This window comes from Balaenoptera ricei, chromosome 1 (genome assembly GCF_028023285.1).
Source record: "Balaenoptera ricei isolate mBalRic1 chromosome 1, mBalRic1.hap2, whole genome shotgun sequence".
Taxonomy (NCBI): domain Eukaryota; kingdom Metazoa; phylum Chordata; class Mammalia; order Artiodactyla; family Balaenopteridae; genus Balaenoptera; species Balaenoptera ricei.
In genome coordinates, this window is record NC_082639.1 from 55,795,417 (window position 1) to 55,812,001 (window position 16,585).

A 16,585-nucleotide genomic window follows, 5' to 3' on the forward strand; every position below is an offset into this window, starting at 1 on the left:
ATCCTCACCAACATCGTGTCTCATTGTGGTTTTGGATTTGCATTTCCCCAATGATTAGTGATGTTAAACACCTCTTCATATGTCTATTGGTCACCTGTATATCTTCTTTGCAAAAATGTCTATTCAGGTTCTTTGCTATTTTTTAATTGGGTTATTTGTTTTCTTTGCTATTGAGTCATATGAGTTCCTAAATATATTTTGGATATTAACCCCTTCTCAGATATATGGTTTGCAAATATGTTCTCCCATTCCATAAGTTGCCTTTTAATTTTGTTGATTGTTTCCTTTGCTGTAGAGAAGCTCTTTAGTTTAGTTTAGCTTTTTAGCACTTGCTTATTTTTGCTTTTGTTGTCTATGCTTTTGGTGTCATATCCAAAAAATGATTGCTAAGACCAATGTCAAGTAGCTTTTCCCCTATATTTTCTTCTAGTTTTATGGTTTCGGGTCTTATATTTAAGTCTTTAATCCAGTTTGAGTAAATATTTGTGTGTGATGTAAGATCAGGATCCAGTCTCATTTTTTTCCATATGGACATACAGTTTTCCCAACACCTGTTTATTAAAGAGAGTGTCCTTTACCCATTGTGTATTCTTGGCACCCTTTTCAAATATTAGTTGACCACATATTTATGGCTGTATTTCGGGGCTCTATTCTTTTCATAGCTCAGTGTGTCTGTTTTTATGCAAGTACCATACTGTTTTGATGACTGTGGCTTTGTAATATAATTTGGAACCAGGAAGTGTGATGCCTCCGCTTTGAACTTTTTCTCAAGATTGCTTTAGCTATTCAGGATCTTTTGTGGTTCCACATAAATTTTAGGATTGTTCGTTCTATTTCTGTGAAAAGTGCCATTGAAATCTTGATAGGGATTACATTGAATCTGTAGATCGCTTTGGGCAGTGTGGACATTTTAACAATATTAGTTCTTCTAATCCATGAACCCAGGATATCTTTCCAGATATTTGTGTAATTTTCGATTTCTTTTATCAATGTCATATAGTTTTCAGTATACAGATCTGTCACCTCCTTGGCTAAATTTATTCCTAAGTATTTTACTCTTTTTGATGGTATTATAACTGGGATTGTTTTCTTAATTTCTTTTTGAATAGTTCATTGTTAGTATATAGAAATGCAACAGATGCAAACAGAGATGGTTCAATTTCTTCCTTTTTGATTTAGATGCCTTTTATTTCTTTTTTCTTGCCAAATTGCTCTGGCTAGGACTTCCAATACTATGTTGAATAAAAGCGGTGAGAGTGGGCATCCTTGTCCTTTTCCTGATCTTAGAGGAAAAGCTATGGGTATGTCCTTTATATATGGCTTTTATTATGTTGAGGTATATAGATTTCCTCTATGCCCAATTTGTTGAGAGTTTTGATCATGAAATGATGTTGAATTTTGTCCAAGGTGTTTTTTGCATCTATTGAGACAGTCATATGGTTTTTATCCTTTATTCTGTTAATGTGGTGTATCACATTTATTGATTTGCCTGTGTTGAACCATCCTTGCATCCCAGGGATAAATCCCACTTGATCACAGAGTACAATCCTTTTCATGTGTTGTCAAATTCAGGTTGCTAGTATTTCATTTAGGGTTGCTAGTATTGTGTTAAGGATTTTTGAATCTGTGTTCATCAGGGATATTGGCCTGTAGTTTTCTTTTCTTGTAATGTTTTTGTCTGGCTTTGGTATGAGGGCAATGCTGGCCTCGTAAAACAGGTTAGGAGGTATTCCTTCTTCAATTTTTGGGAAGAGTTTCAGAAGGATTGGTGTTAATTCTTCTTTAAATGTTTGGGAGAATTCAGCAGTGAAACCACCTGGTCCTGGGCTTTTCATTGTTGTCAGGTATTTGATTACTCCTTACTCATTATTGGTCCATTCATATTTTCTATTTCTTCTTGATTCAGTCTTGGTAGTTTGTACGTTTCTAGCAATTTATCCATTTTTTCATAGGTTACCCAATTTGTTGGCATATATTTGTTGATAATAATCACTTATGATTCTTTGTATTCCTGTGGTATCTGTAGTTGTAATGTCTCCTCTTCCATTTATAACTGCAGTTGACCCTTAAACAACAAAGGGGTTAGGGGCACTGACCTGCCGAGCAGTCAAAAATCCGTGTACTGATATCTCTGCCTCAAAAACAAAGGCATTGATAAATGACTCACTCAAGGACAGGAAGCTGAAACAGTTTGGATAGAATCAGTACCCTTTTTGATTACACATATTGTGATCACTAATTGAACACAAACTTTTCCCCACACTTAGTTAATTCAAAGATATGTAAAAAGAAAATACACATGCTATGTTTATTTTTAAAAATCCACATATAAGTGAACCTGCACAGTTCAAACTCTTGTTGTTCAGGGGTCAATTGTATTTACTTGAGTCTTCTCTTTTTCTCTTGGTTATTGTAGCTAAATTTGTCTATTTTGTTTATCTTTTCAAAACACCTAACACTTAATTTCACTGATCTGTGTTTTTAGTGCTATTTCGTTTATTTCTGCTCTAATCTTTATTATTTCCTTTCTTCTGCTAATTTTGGGCTTGGTTTGTTCTTCTTTTGCTAGTAACTTGAGGTGTAAAGTCAGATTGTTTCTTTGAGATCTTTCTTTTTTCTTCATGTAGACATTTATTGCTATAAACTTCCCTTTTAAGCTGCTTTTTCTGCAGCCCATAAGTTTTGGTATGTTGTGTTTCCATTTTCATTTGTCTCAAGATACTTTCTGATGTCTCTTTTGATTTCTTCTTTGACTTCTTTGTTGTTCAAGAGTGTGTTATTTAATTTCTACATATCTGTGAATTTTCCAATATTCCTTGTAGTATTGATTCCTGGTTTCATACCATTATAGTCAGAACAATCCTTGATATGATTTCAGTACTCTTAAATTTGTTAAGACTTGTTTTGTGGCCCTACATATGATCTTTTTTTTTTTTTTTTGCTTCTGTTTTTGATGTCATCTCTAAGAAATGATTGCCAAATCCAATGTTATGAAGCTTTTCACCTGAGCTTTTCTTTTAAGACTTTTATAGTTTTAGCTCTTACAATTAAGACTTTGATCCATTTTGAGTTCATTTTTATATATGGTGTTAGGTAAGGATCCACTTCATTCTTTTACGTGGATGTCCAGAATTACAAACATTTTTGTTGAAAAGACTGCCTATCCCCATTGTACAGTTTTGACACTTACTGAAAATCATTTAACTATATATGCAATAATTTGTTTCTGGGCTCTCTATCCTATTCTGTTGGTCTTTATGTTTGTCTTTATGCCAGTACCATACTGTTGAGACTACTGTAGCTGTGTAGTAAGCTTGAAAATTAGAAAGTATGAGCCTTCCATTATTGTTCATCTTTTTCAATATTGTTTTGACTGTTTGGGGTTCCTTGATGTGTCATATCTATTTTAGGATGGAGTTTTCTATTTCTGCCCAAAAAAGTTAGAATTTTGATAGGGATTATATTGAATTTGTAGATCACTTTGGTTAGTATTGACATTTTAACAATATTAAATCTTCCAATACATGAACATGGAATGTCTTTTCATTTATTTATGTCTTTACTTTCTTTCAGCAATGTTTTGTAGGTTTAAGTGTACAAGTATTTCTCCTCCTTGGTTCAGTTAATTCCTAATTACTTTATTCTTTTTGATGCTATTGTAAGTGGAAATTTAAAAAAATTTTCCTTTTGGATTGTTCATTATTAGTGTATAGAAACACAACTGATTTTTGCATGTTGATTTTATGTCCTGTGACTTTGCTAAATTCTTTTATTAGTTCTAACATTTTGTGCGTGTGTGTGTATGTAATCTTTAGGATTTTCATGTCACCTGCAAAGAGAACTAATTTTACTTCCTCCTTTTCAGTTTGAAAGCTTTTTATTTTTCTTTTTCCTGCCTAATTGCTCTGGCTAGAACTTCCAATACTATATTGAACAGATGTTGTGAAAGCAGGTATATTTGTCTTTTTCTTGATCTTAGAAGAAGATCACCATTGAGTATAATGTTGGCTTTTTGTTATGTTAGGGTAGTTTCCTTCTATTAATTGTTTGTTGAAAGTGTTTAATTTTAATCATGAAAGTCTGTTGAATTTTGTCAAATGCTTTTTTTGCATTAATTGAGATGATCATGCATTTCTTCCTTCAATCTGTTAGTGGGGTATATTACATTGAATGATTTTTGTATGTTGAGTCATTCTTGCATTCTAGGAAGAAATACCACTTGGTTATGGTGTATAATCCTTTTAATAATGTGCCAAATTTGGTTTGCTAGTATTTTTTTGATGATTTTTGCATCAATATTCATAAGGGATATTGTTTTGTAGTTTTCTTATAGTGTCTTTCTGGCTTTGGTACCAGTGTAATACTGGTCTCATAGAATGAGTTAGGAGGCGTTCTCTCTTCTTTAATTTTGTGGAAGAGTTTGAGAAGGGTTGATGTTAATTCCTTGTAGAACTTGGTAGAATTCTCCAGTGAAGCCATTTGGTCCATGGCTTTTCTTTGTTGAGAGACTCTGTATTTATTTATTTATTTAATTTTTGAGTTTTTAAAGTGATTCTCATGCATAGCTAGAGCTGAGAATCCCTGCTATGGATATAATCTGATTACTTTAGCAATTTGAGTACTTTAGAAACAAAATCAGAAACTTCTTTGCTGGCTACCTCTCCTTTACTCAATCACGGGATTTTCTCTAGGGTTCTGTCCCTTCTCATGCTGTATGCTTTCCTTTGGCATATATCTAATGGTTTTAGCTCCCATTTGTAACCTTATGGTTCCATCTTAGCCTTCTCTTGAACTATCTTATCTACTAGACTGAATTTCTTAAGGATAGTACTCCTGTCTTACTCATTTTAGTATTACCAATGCTTACCACAGTGCCTAGAGCATAGTAAGTATTCAGTATACACATATGAATGAATGAATACATCTTCATCTGTGATTTACATATCACAAGCAAATGTGGACTTTTGGGGGGCTTATGAAGATGTACAAGACAGCTTCCTCTGTCTAAATACAATAATATTGGCCAGATAAGGAACAAATGTAAGGAGCTTTGGCTCTCAAATATAGAAAGAAGCTCTTGAGATTATGCTTTCTTCATTCTGTTCAGGGAACAAAATAAAAGTTAATTTAAAAGAAAACATAGCTGCTAGCATTAACCAACCTGAATTGTGTCTTATTTTAAAATCTTTACCATCCTAGAAAAGTAAAAATTCTGGCAGAATAATATGAAATATACTGAGGAATCAGCCCATGATTTTGTCTCCTTATTTTTCTGTTAAAGAAATACTAGAACCCTTACACCTAGTTATATAAAAATATACTGATATCGGGACTTCCCTGGTGGTGCAGTGGTTAAGAATCTGCCTGCCAGTGCAGGAGACATGGGTTTGAGCCCTGGTCCGGGGAGCTCCCACATGCCACGGAGCAACTAAGCCAGTGTGCCACAACTGCTGAGCCTGCGAGCCACAACTACTGAAGCCTGTGTGCCGTAGAGCCCGTGCTCCGCAACTAGAGCAGCCACTGCAATGAGAAGCCCGTGCACCACAACTAAGAGTAGCCCCAGCTCACCACAACTAGAGAAAGCCTGCACGCAGCAACGAAGACCCAATGCAGCCAAAAATAAATAAATAAATAAGTTTATTTTAAATATATATATACTGATATCATATATTTTCAATAAATATGAATTTCTAGGGTTATTATCTAAATGTTGAATAGGATTTTATTAAATCCATTCGTTTTATTTGGTATTATTTTTAATACCAGAGTTAAATAAGCTTTGCCTTTGTCATGTGGCTGTGGCCAAATATTAAGTAAATATCTTAATAAGTAAATGTTGATGATAGTATTTCTGAAAATAAGGTATGGGATTTGTTTCTTCTCGTGAACATGAATTCTGTCCTGGTTCAAATGAGAAGGTTGTACAAGACGGCCTTTAGTTCTCTTTCAGTTCTAAAGTTCTGTGGTTCTAGAATAGCTTTTTAAAACTAATTGGAAAAATAGTAGCAGGTGAAATGTGATCATTTTAATCAGTATCCAGAAATATTTCACAAATTTATAGCTTCAAACATTAGGTTTCACAAATTTTTATCATACTAGACCAGATTTATTGAAGAAAAAGTATTTCTCTACTCTTCCTGCATTTTTATCTTCTTGTACCTCTTATTAAGCACCCACTCTCTTGTTTTTGATAAATAGGCTGCCTCTAAGAATCAGACTTCACTCTTGGGAGAACCACCGAAAGAAATTCGGCTCAGTAAAAATCCATACTTGAACTTAGCAAGTGTGTTGCCCAGTGTGTGCTTATCATGTAAGTAAGAGCTCAGTATTAGTATTTTGGAGTTTTATTGAATAATTTTCGTAATGAGTTTTACTTTAATTTTTAACTTAATGGAAGCAAATAATGCCTATTAACCAATTAAAGCCCAAGTTATGACCCTAGTCCATAAATTGAAAGAATAACTAAATTAAAGCTTTTAAAATACATTCTATTTTATTTAAGGAAAACATCTTTTATAATATGTTATTAAGCATATAATCAATTTATTGAATTATTATGGAATCATGATTGAAAATAATTGGATTAAGGAATTATTTGGCAATACTATAATTCTTTATAATATATATAGAATCATATTTCTAAAATATGAAGTTTAAACCTCTGTGTAATCTAATATAGCCAGAGTATTTGCCAAATACCCCCCAATATGTTAGTCACTAATAATCGGCAGAAGTGGAATTCTCATTTACTCTTTTAGAGGCCCTCCTCAGGCCTTCAATTAGTAAATTAAAACTATTAATTCAAATATAGTTTTAAGAGAAAATCACAAGTGTGGTGTGCTCTAGGCACTAAGATATTCACTACAACATTGGTTTTCAATAGTGAAACATTGGAAAGTGCCTTAATGGTCATCAATAGGGGAATGGTTAAATAGTTTGTCATAAAATGGAATATATAATTGAGGGAGTGCTACATGTACTAATATGAAATGATCTCTAAAGCAAATAGTTAAGTGGAAGGAGCAAATGTGTGCATAGAATGATTCCATTTATGTTTATTTAAAGCTATGTATTCTTATATGCATGTATTTGAATGTGTAAATGCATAAAGTAAATCTGAGAAAATTAGTTCTAAACTGTTGCCTCTGGGGAAAAAAATAGAATTGAATGAAAAGAGGTGAAAGATAAATTTTGTTTTTAATATACATTCTTTGTATTTTATGAAGTATCCTCTTGAACCAAAACATTAATTTGTAATTAATTAATTAATTTGTAATTAAAAATTAAAAAATTTTTTAAAGCCAGAAAAAAATTTAATGTGCTCTGGTATGCCTACTGTATTTTTATCTGATCTAAAAATTGATGGTTACAACTATTGCATTAATAAGAATGGTTAATTTACATTTCGTATGCCTTATTTCAGAGATTAGACATATACTTTTTAAATGTTTCCATCAAGATCATTTACCCATAGGGCAGGCTTCCATTTTCGTTGTTTTAAACAAACGAGACAATATCGCATACTATATATTTCTCCCTCAGGAGTAATAAATGTAGATATTTACTGGCAAACTAAAATTTGTGTTCTATTCGAGAATATGCTGAATTAACGGGTTTTGTACTCTGTAATTTATAATAAAACAACCTAACTGAAATATATGTATTGATTTTGCCTTAAGCCCCTGCAAGTAAAATCACTCTACAGAAGACTGGAATTGCAAGCAACATTCTGGATGCAATCTCTCAGGGAAATGAATCGCAACACACATTGGAGAAGTGCATTGCTTACTCTCAACCTTTTGGTGATTATGCACAGGTACATGATTCTCAGGTTTTGATGATATATAGAAAAATTGCTTCAACTATATACTGAATTCACTGGATATGAAAATGTGATTCTTGTAATATCATAAGGAATTAAAATTGCACTGATCTATACAATATTTCTTGCTTGCCATTTGGAATTTTAGGACATGTTCAGAAGATTGCTAAGTATGATTTTGCCTAGATATTTACATTGCATTGTTTACGCCAGTGGTGAGCAAATGACAGACCAAATCCAGCCCACAACGTGTTTTGTAAATAAAGTGTTCCTGGGATACGGCCACATCCATTTATTTGCATGTTGTCTATGGTGCGTTGTGCTACAACAGCAGAGCTGAGTAGTTACAACAGGTACTGTGTGGCCCACAGGATCAGATATTTACTCTCTGGCTCTTTACAGAAAAACTCTGCTGACCTCTGGTTTACACCAGTGTAGACCTGACTAAGAAACCCAAGGAAATGCCTCTGTTCTTCCCCACCGCTTGTGTATGTAGAGACATGATCATAACTAGCACTATTATGCTAACTCTTAAAACAATCAGTCAATCAATAACATTAAAAGTATTACATTCAAAGGACACACTTTGTCATTACTTAAATATGTCCATTTCGCTTTGGCCTTTTCTTCTTCAGCTTATTCTTGGTGGCTTAAGCTAAGAGTGTATATCATGTTAGTAGTGTATGATTATGTAATCATGAGAGTCTTATAATTAACAATTCTGATTCTTTCTTATTTCTCAGAGCAGTCACCTTCTCAGCTCTTTCCTGTCTGGGGGAGCCATACCTCCACTTTGCTTTTCTTAGAGCAGCTGTGTTGGCTTCACCTGTCTCTAATAAACTTAGAAAAGAAAACCTATGCAAATTCACTTAGAACAGTTGATGCCTGATTATGCTTTTATGATAGGATACTAGAAACACAGGTCAAATGGATTCTGTAGAAATGGTAAAGCTGGATATAATGAAGTCTCTTATATACCTGTGGAAAAGATGGAGAAATATAAATTGGAAGATGATGTAATTAGATAGTAACATACCTATATTTAAGGAACAGTAATCATGAATTGATGCAATTTGGAAGGCATTTTCTTCTCTGTTTCATAAAACTCCATCTTTGTTCCCTTATTTGTTAACATTTTAAGTAATGACTTAGATGAGAACATTAGTTATATGCTGATTATATTTACAAGTGACAAAAGGCAAAGAAATTATCAGAGATGTGTAAAATCATTTATAAATAATTTATAGTTGTGAAAATTAGAAACAACCTAAATTTCCAACAATCTATAAGACTGAATAAACAAATTATGTCATATTTATATCAGGAAATATAATGCAGATATTAAAAATCATGTAAAACAATGTGTAAACACATGGTAAATTTTCATAATCTATTGTTAATCTTAAAAATTTATAAAATATAGTCCTGTGCAATTCTAATTTTTTGGTTTTTTTTTTTTTTACAAGGAACAAAATTTACTTTCATAAACAAGAGGAAGCACAATAAATTTTTAAAAACAGTTAAATGTGTGACTTAAGCTTTAAAAGTTATTTTTATACTTTTTCATTTTTGAAATTTGTGCTGCTTTTCTCACTAGCAGTTTTGCTTGTTAGATTACTGTGTTTTATTATATACTTATATCCATAGAAAGACCTTTCCCATTTACTCATGGAGAAATTCTGTGATAAAGATGCCTTTGCATTGCCAGCCTTCCTCCTGCCTCTGCACTTGCTTAACCAGAGAAATTGTGGAGGTGTGCATCCTCTCTTGATTCAGTGTCTCCTTGGACATTCCCTGCTGTTTCCTCATGCTTGTTCATAAAGTGAGATTTGTTTTCTTTCCTTGTGTTCTTTCCTTATAACCTAAACTTAATTAAATGTTACTAATTGAATAACTAGTAAAAGTTGGTCATGCTTTAGGAATTCCTTCTATTTCCACTGTTAGAATGCAGGAAAAGGTCCAAGGAAAAGAAACCAAGGTTTGTTTTCAACATTTGCTATATGCTTTGTAATATAAACATTTGATCTTTTTAACAATCTTGTGATATCTAAATGACCACTTCCATAATACAAGTGGAAAAGCATAAAGGGGTAAATAATCTTCCAAGTTTATGCAGTTAGTAAAGGATTTCTCTGATTTCAAAATCCACATTATTTTCCTTATACCATGGAGAAATTTCTTCAGGCATGAAAGTAGTGTCTTATAGAAACTGTTTGGTTGTTTGCTTTGTACTAGCAACTGTGCATGAGGATTAGGAGAGATGGCTGTGTCAAAATATAGATGGATATAATACTCTTTATTTCCAATAAAACTATCACATTTAAAAATCCTAATTGGCATTCTAGTATTGGTGAAGCTACTTGTTATCAGATTATCCCTCCTGCAGATAATGGTTATTAAAATTGTATCAAATATGAAACAAAAACATTTGAAGGCCCTGAAGAATTACCAAAAGCAGGCAGAAACTGAAGGGGAGCCAGTCCTTGAAAGAGGAAAACTGCATTGGATGAGATTTATGTTTCTGTGGCTTTTTGCCTAACACCATCCCACCCCACTGCCAGTCTATGCAGAAAGATGCAGTCTTACCAGCTGATGGAGTCAGAGGACAGAGCTCAGGACTGTTAGCAAGGCTGGAAAGTAAGGGGGAAATCTCAGAAAAATCTCTGTGTAAACTCAGCCCAAATACACTTGACTGACTTTTGAACTTTGTGTGAGGGAGACTCCAGGGGACCTGGTGTCAAACACCAGATGGAAGGCTAAAGAACCATGAAGAGATTCAATTCCTTTCCAGCACAGAGGAGGTAGTTTGGAGTTTGAGTTCATAAAAGTTGACTCCTTCTCAGAAAAGATCAACAGCCTTCAGAGGAAGGTTTATACAATCCATAGTATCTATGAATATATCATCCACAATGTTCAGTAAACAGAAATAATTAGAAAGTTGAAAAAACAAGAAAATGTGACCCACAATTAAGGGGATAAGCAATTAATAGAAACTGACCCCAAGATGAACCAGATGTTGGTATTAGTAGACAAAGACTTAAAACAACTATTATAAACAGGACTTAAAGGAAATAAAGTAAAAATGAACGGATGGGGAATTTCAGGAAGAAATGTAAACTTAAAAAAGAATAGAAACTCTAGAACTAAAAAGTACAGTATCCACCAAAAAAAATACACTGGATGGGCTTAGTAGAAGTTTGGAGAAAGCAAGAAAAAAGGTTCAATTAATATAAAGACAAATCAAAAGAAATAATTCAGTCTGAAGAACAGAGAGAGGTTGAAAACCAATAAACAGATCCTCAGGGACCTACGGGACAATATAAAGCAGTCTAAAATAAGTGTAATTGAGTCCCAGAAGGAGAGGAGAAAGATAATTGGGCATAAAATATTTGAAAAAATAACGATAAAACATTTCCCATGTTTACTTTAAAAACCTTACAGATTGAACAGAGTCAGAGAACTCCCCTGCAAAGCAGGATAAATAAAAACAAAATATTATGTTGGCACACCAGTTAATATGCTGAAAACCAAAGTTATAAAGAAATTATCTTGAAAGCCATCAGATAAAAATAATGCATCTTATCTCAAGCCAGTTTCTCAACTTTGGCACTGTTGACATTCTGGGCTGGATAATTCTTTGTTTCAGTGGGGCTGTGCTCTACGTTGTAGGATGTTTAGCAACATCCTTGTACTGCACCCACTAGGTTGCCCCTCACTGAGTATAATTGTGATTAAACAACTGGTAACTATGTGGGTAAATAAAAAAGACTATATATTTTCTCTTTTCTTAATTTATTTATTAAAGTTAATTAAACACAAAATTGTAACATTGCATGGTACGGCTTGTAATGTGTGTAGACATAACACATTTGACAACAATAGTACAAAGGACAGTATGAGGTGAATGAAATTGTTTGTGGGGTAATTACATTTTACCTGAAGTAGAAAAATATTAACTCTTGAGTAGACTGTGATAAGTTATGGAATGTATATTGTAATCCATAGAGCAACCATTAAAAAATTCAAAAATTATAGCTAAAATGTCAACAGTTTAATTACAATGGAATTCTAAGAACATTTGATTAAACCAAAAAAAAAAAAATGTCAGGAAAGGAAAAACACTAATTAGGATGAATAGAAAACAAATAGATAAGTGGTAAACCTTGATTGAATGATAATGATAGTTAAGTGAAAATTTACTACATCCTCTAATTAAAACAGAGAGATTGTCAGAGCAGGCAAGAATGTACACTTCTACCACTTCTATTCAACAACATAAACTTGGAGGTTTTAGTCAATGAAACAAGGTTTAAAAAAAGGTATGAAATAGGAAGTGAAAAGTAAAAATGTCTCTCTTTGCATATGACATGCCTGTTTACATGAAAAAGCCTTAAGAATCTAAAAAGCAACCACTAAATATAATAAGTAAACTTTGCTAGGTCACAAGATAGAAGGACAATATACAAAAATGAATTGTATTTCTACGTACTAGCAGTAACAGTTGGAAAATAAAGTTTAAAAAGAATTTCCATTTATAGTAGCACCAAACATGAAATACATAGTGATAAATTAAGAGAAGATTTGTAAAAACTCTACAATGATAACTATAAAACAATGCTGAGAGAAATTAAAGAAGATGCCTATGAATGGAGTGCTATACCATGCTCATGAATTGGAAGACTTAGTATTGGTATGATGTCAGTTCTTCTCCTCAAATTGATCTATAGATTCAGTGCAATCTCAATGAATTTCTCAGCAGCCTTTTTCTAAAATAGAAATTGAAAAGCTGACTTTTAAAATTTATATTGAAATGCAGAGGAATTACTCTACCCAAAACAATCTTTACATAAAAGAACAAAATTGGAGGACTTCTTCTACATGACTTCAAGATTTATTATAAAGTCATAGTAATCAAGACAGTGTGGTGTTGGCATAATGATAGGCAAATGGATCAGTAGAATAAAATAGACCCATACTTAAATGGTAAATTGATTTTGGACACAAATTTCAAAACAGTCCAATAGGTAAAAAATACAAATATTGTTAGAACAACTGATTATCAATATTGGAAAACATGGACGCTGACTCTTGCCTCACACTCTAAATTTAATTTGCAATGTATCATAGGCTTACATGGAAAATCCAAGCCATAGATAACATCAACCAAAATGGCATAATAAGAACCTTCAAACAGTGTCTCCTCCATAAAGGCATCAATAATGCAGGCAGGAATGATCAGAATAAACTTTTACAGAACTCTGGATATTAGCTAAAGGCATGAAGCAACCAGGGGAGTATTTAGTCAAGAAAAATGTCTGAATATTGGTAAAAACAGCTAGCTTTATGGTCTTTTAGCCAATCCAATTCCTGTTTTCCTGTCTCTTTTCAACAGCCCATAATCATAGTAAAAAACCAGGAAGCTGGTATCCACCAGTGTGGGCAAGAAAGGGTTGGAGCTCCACAAAGCCTCTTTCCCAGAGAACTATTATTTGACCTCTCTGCTGGTTCCCAGGAAGGACCCCACTTGCAAGGCTATTTTCATTTGACCTGACTCAGAGCTTGCCCTCAGGGGAGTTTGTTGAAAACATTTAGAGGAAATTGTTTAACTTTGTGGCTGCCTGAGGTGCTAGATAATATTTGGGGCAAAAAATAGGCTAACCAAAAAGCGTTAAAGGAAACTTGGGGTATGAGATATCCACAGGGCCTTTGAAAAGCTCTGACGTATCCTGGGAATCTTACAAGGCCATGCACACATGTAGGATTGTGCACGTGCTTGGGAAGAACCCAAGAAGGCCCTAAGCTGTCACTTGCAGAAGTGAAGGCTAAGGCAGAGTTGTCGGCTGCCTGGCTGAGTGTTGAAGGCTTGGCCCAACACACACATGGCAAAGTCTCGGAGACTTATTGGTTCCAGGTGTTAGGTGAATCATTAGGTGACCACTAAGCTAATGGAGTAGTCTTCAGTTACCACTCACAACAAAGGATACACCCTTTACATAATTACTTCAGAAAAGTCACTAAACAACCAGCAATAACAAATTTTGAAGGGGGAGTACAAAGTGGTTTCCAGAGTTGCCACATTATATCAGTTTTCAACAAAAAATCATGAGACATGCAAAGAAATAAGAAAGTATGGCTCATAAACAGTGGGAAAAGCAACCAATAGGAACTGTTTCTAAGGAAGCCCAAACATTGGACCTATTAGACAAAGATTTCAATCACCTATTGTAAACATGTTCAAAGAATGGAAGAAAACCTCATCTAAAGAACTAAAAGAATGTGAGAACAGTGTCTCACCAAATAGAAAATATCAATATGGCAACAGGACTTATAAAAAAGGACCAAATAGAAATTCTAGATTTGAAAAGCATAATAATTGAAATGAAAAATTCACTAGGGCAGAGTAGCAGATTTGAATAGGTGGAAGAAATAACCAACAGATTTGGAAGATAAGTCAGTTGAGATTATCCAGTCTGAAGGATAGAAAGAATGAAGAAAAGTGAACCATAACAAGTGTTGAGGAGGATGGAGAGAAATTAGTAACCTCATGCATTGCTAGGGGTGAGGGGAGTGTGCAGTGGTGCAGCTGCTTTGGAAAACACTTTGGCAGTTCCTCAAAATGTTAAGCACAGAGTTACCATATGACCTAGGGCATAAACCTTAGAGAACGGACATATATGTCTACATATAAACCAGTACTGTACATGAATCTTCATAACAGCATATTTATAACAGCCAAAAAGAGAAACAACCCAAATGTCCATCAGTTGGTGAATGAATAAACAAAGTGTGGTATATCCGTACAGTGGAGTATTACTCATCCATAAAAGGAATGGAGTACTGATCTTTGTCACAACATGGATGAGCCTTGAAAGCATTATGCTGCATGAAATAAGCCAGATACAAAAGGTCACATATGATGCCATTTATATGAAATATCCAGAATAGGCAAATCCTTAGAGAAAGTAAACAGATACTGGTTACTATAGGGGCCAGGAGAAGTGGGAGTTGGGGGGTGTCTTCTGGAGTGATGAAAATACTCTGGAATTAGATCGTGGTGATGGTTGCACAACCCTATGAATATCAACAAATATTGAACTCTAATTTAAAAACATAAGCCTTAACTGTACTAAATAGAGGGTAGCATTTCCAGGCGTTGTTTTAGAGATCTTAAAATTATCTAATGATAAACAAGCGAGTTAAATCAATTATTCCAGATCTAGTTCTTTTTTTTTTTTTTTTTTTTAAATTTTTTTTATTAGCCGCACTGCGCAGCTGTGGGATCTTAGTTCCCTGACCAGGGATGGAACCCATGCCCTCTGCAGTGGAAGCACAGAGCCCTAACCACTGAACTGCCAGGGAAGTCCCCAGATCTAGTTCTAGTTAGAAACCAGTTTCAAATGGGCTGCTTCTCCCATTTCTCTGGTTGATTATAGTAATTAGTGAGAATTGCCATTGAGCTGCAGTTATTTATTTTCTCAACAACTGCATTTCTCAAATGTTTGAACTGTTACTGAGAAAAGTTAAATCAGAAATAGATGTAGCTGTTTGAAATTTTGTTGTGCACACTCTTCACAGTGATAATAGCATATATAATCCTGTTAGTTTGAAAGTACAAGTGGAGTTTGAAAAGTCAGGTTCTGAGGTGGAGATAAATAGGTACATCTGTGTAATACAGTTGGAAGAAGCCCACCTTAAGGGAGAAGCCTTTGAGCCAATTTATTAAATATTTATTAAACACTAAATCTAACATCTAACTATAATCTATGAAAAACAAGACATTCCTCCCTATTAGTAATGTAGGTAAAATAGGTAAAATTTCCCTTAAGTAACTTTTGTTTGACATAGACATTAGTTCTAATAACATAAAGAGTAATGTGAGGACTATTTTAGCTATTTCATATCTTTTTAAGTCATGGTTTTGGGTTTTCATTTGACACTTGCCATTAATGGGTAGCTGGTATGCCCTGCGTTAGGGATGGCACTGTCTACTTGCATGTTGTACTCTTCTGTTGCCCTTGGTTACAGGGATCTTTCCTGCCAGGAAGCTGACTACCTGTTCCAGGGAATCAGCCACAAAATGTATGATGAGATGGTATGATGAGGGAAGAGGAAACAAAAACAAAAACATGAACAAAAAGGCCTGGCAATGCTTAGTCCTTTAATATAGCGCCTGATGCTGCCAACTAATGGGCAAATAATGCAGAGAGACTTGCCAAAAAGAGTTTTGCGTGGCCTGTGATAGATCAGAATCTTGTGACAAGCACTAGTTATAAGAAATATTTTTTAAAACCCAAACTACTTTAACCAGTAACTATGGAACCACAGATTATATTAGCTCTAGACAGTAACTTGGGAAGTACATTAAAAAATGATTTTTGCTAAAAACTAGAATTAAGGAAAGCAAATTGTTGAAATGTATTTAAAGTTACCATCATTACTTTAAAATCTTTGTTTAGAAGCCAAATCAGTCTTTTAAGTGTTTGAAAAAACTCTACAAAAGAATAGTATACAGTATGAATAAATCTGAAGAGAGTTTTGAATTGCTATTCTGACATGTTTAATGTTTCAAGGGATTTTAATGTTGTGTTTTGATTTTTTAAAAGATTATTAAACATACTTAAATCTAAGATATATAATTTGTACAACTTGATATACTCAAACTGGTTAGGTGATGATCAAATTTTACTTTTTTAAAATGTAGTACAATACCTTTTGGAGGATCAGTCTTTAAATTGAAAGTTAAGGCTTAAAATTACTCATATG

The 16,585-nt window shown here is 33.8% G+C and overlaps 1 protein-coding gene across 4 annotated transcripts in view; it reads left to right on the forward strand.

Moving 5' to 3' along the window:
- Positions 1-16,585, forward strand: part of RAVER2 (ribonucleoprotein, PTB binding 2) — a 144,313-nt gene that overhangs the window by 98,247 nt on the left and 29,481 nt on the right. For all 4 annotated transcript variants that reach the window (XM_059924056.1, XM_059924047.1, XM_059924050.1 and 1 more), the window contains 2 exons: positions 6,199-6,310; positions 7,680-7,816. In XM_059924056.1, coding sequence (XP_059780039.1) covers positions 6,199-6,310; positions 7,680-7,816 — 249 coding nt within the window. The remainder of the gene's footprint in view (positions 1-6,198; positions 6,311-7,679; positions 7,817-16,585) is intronic.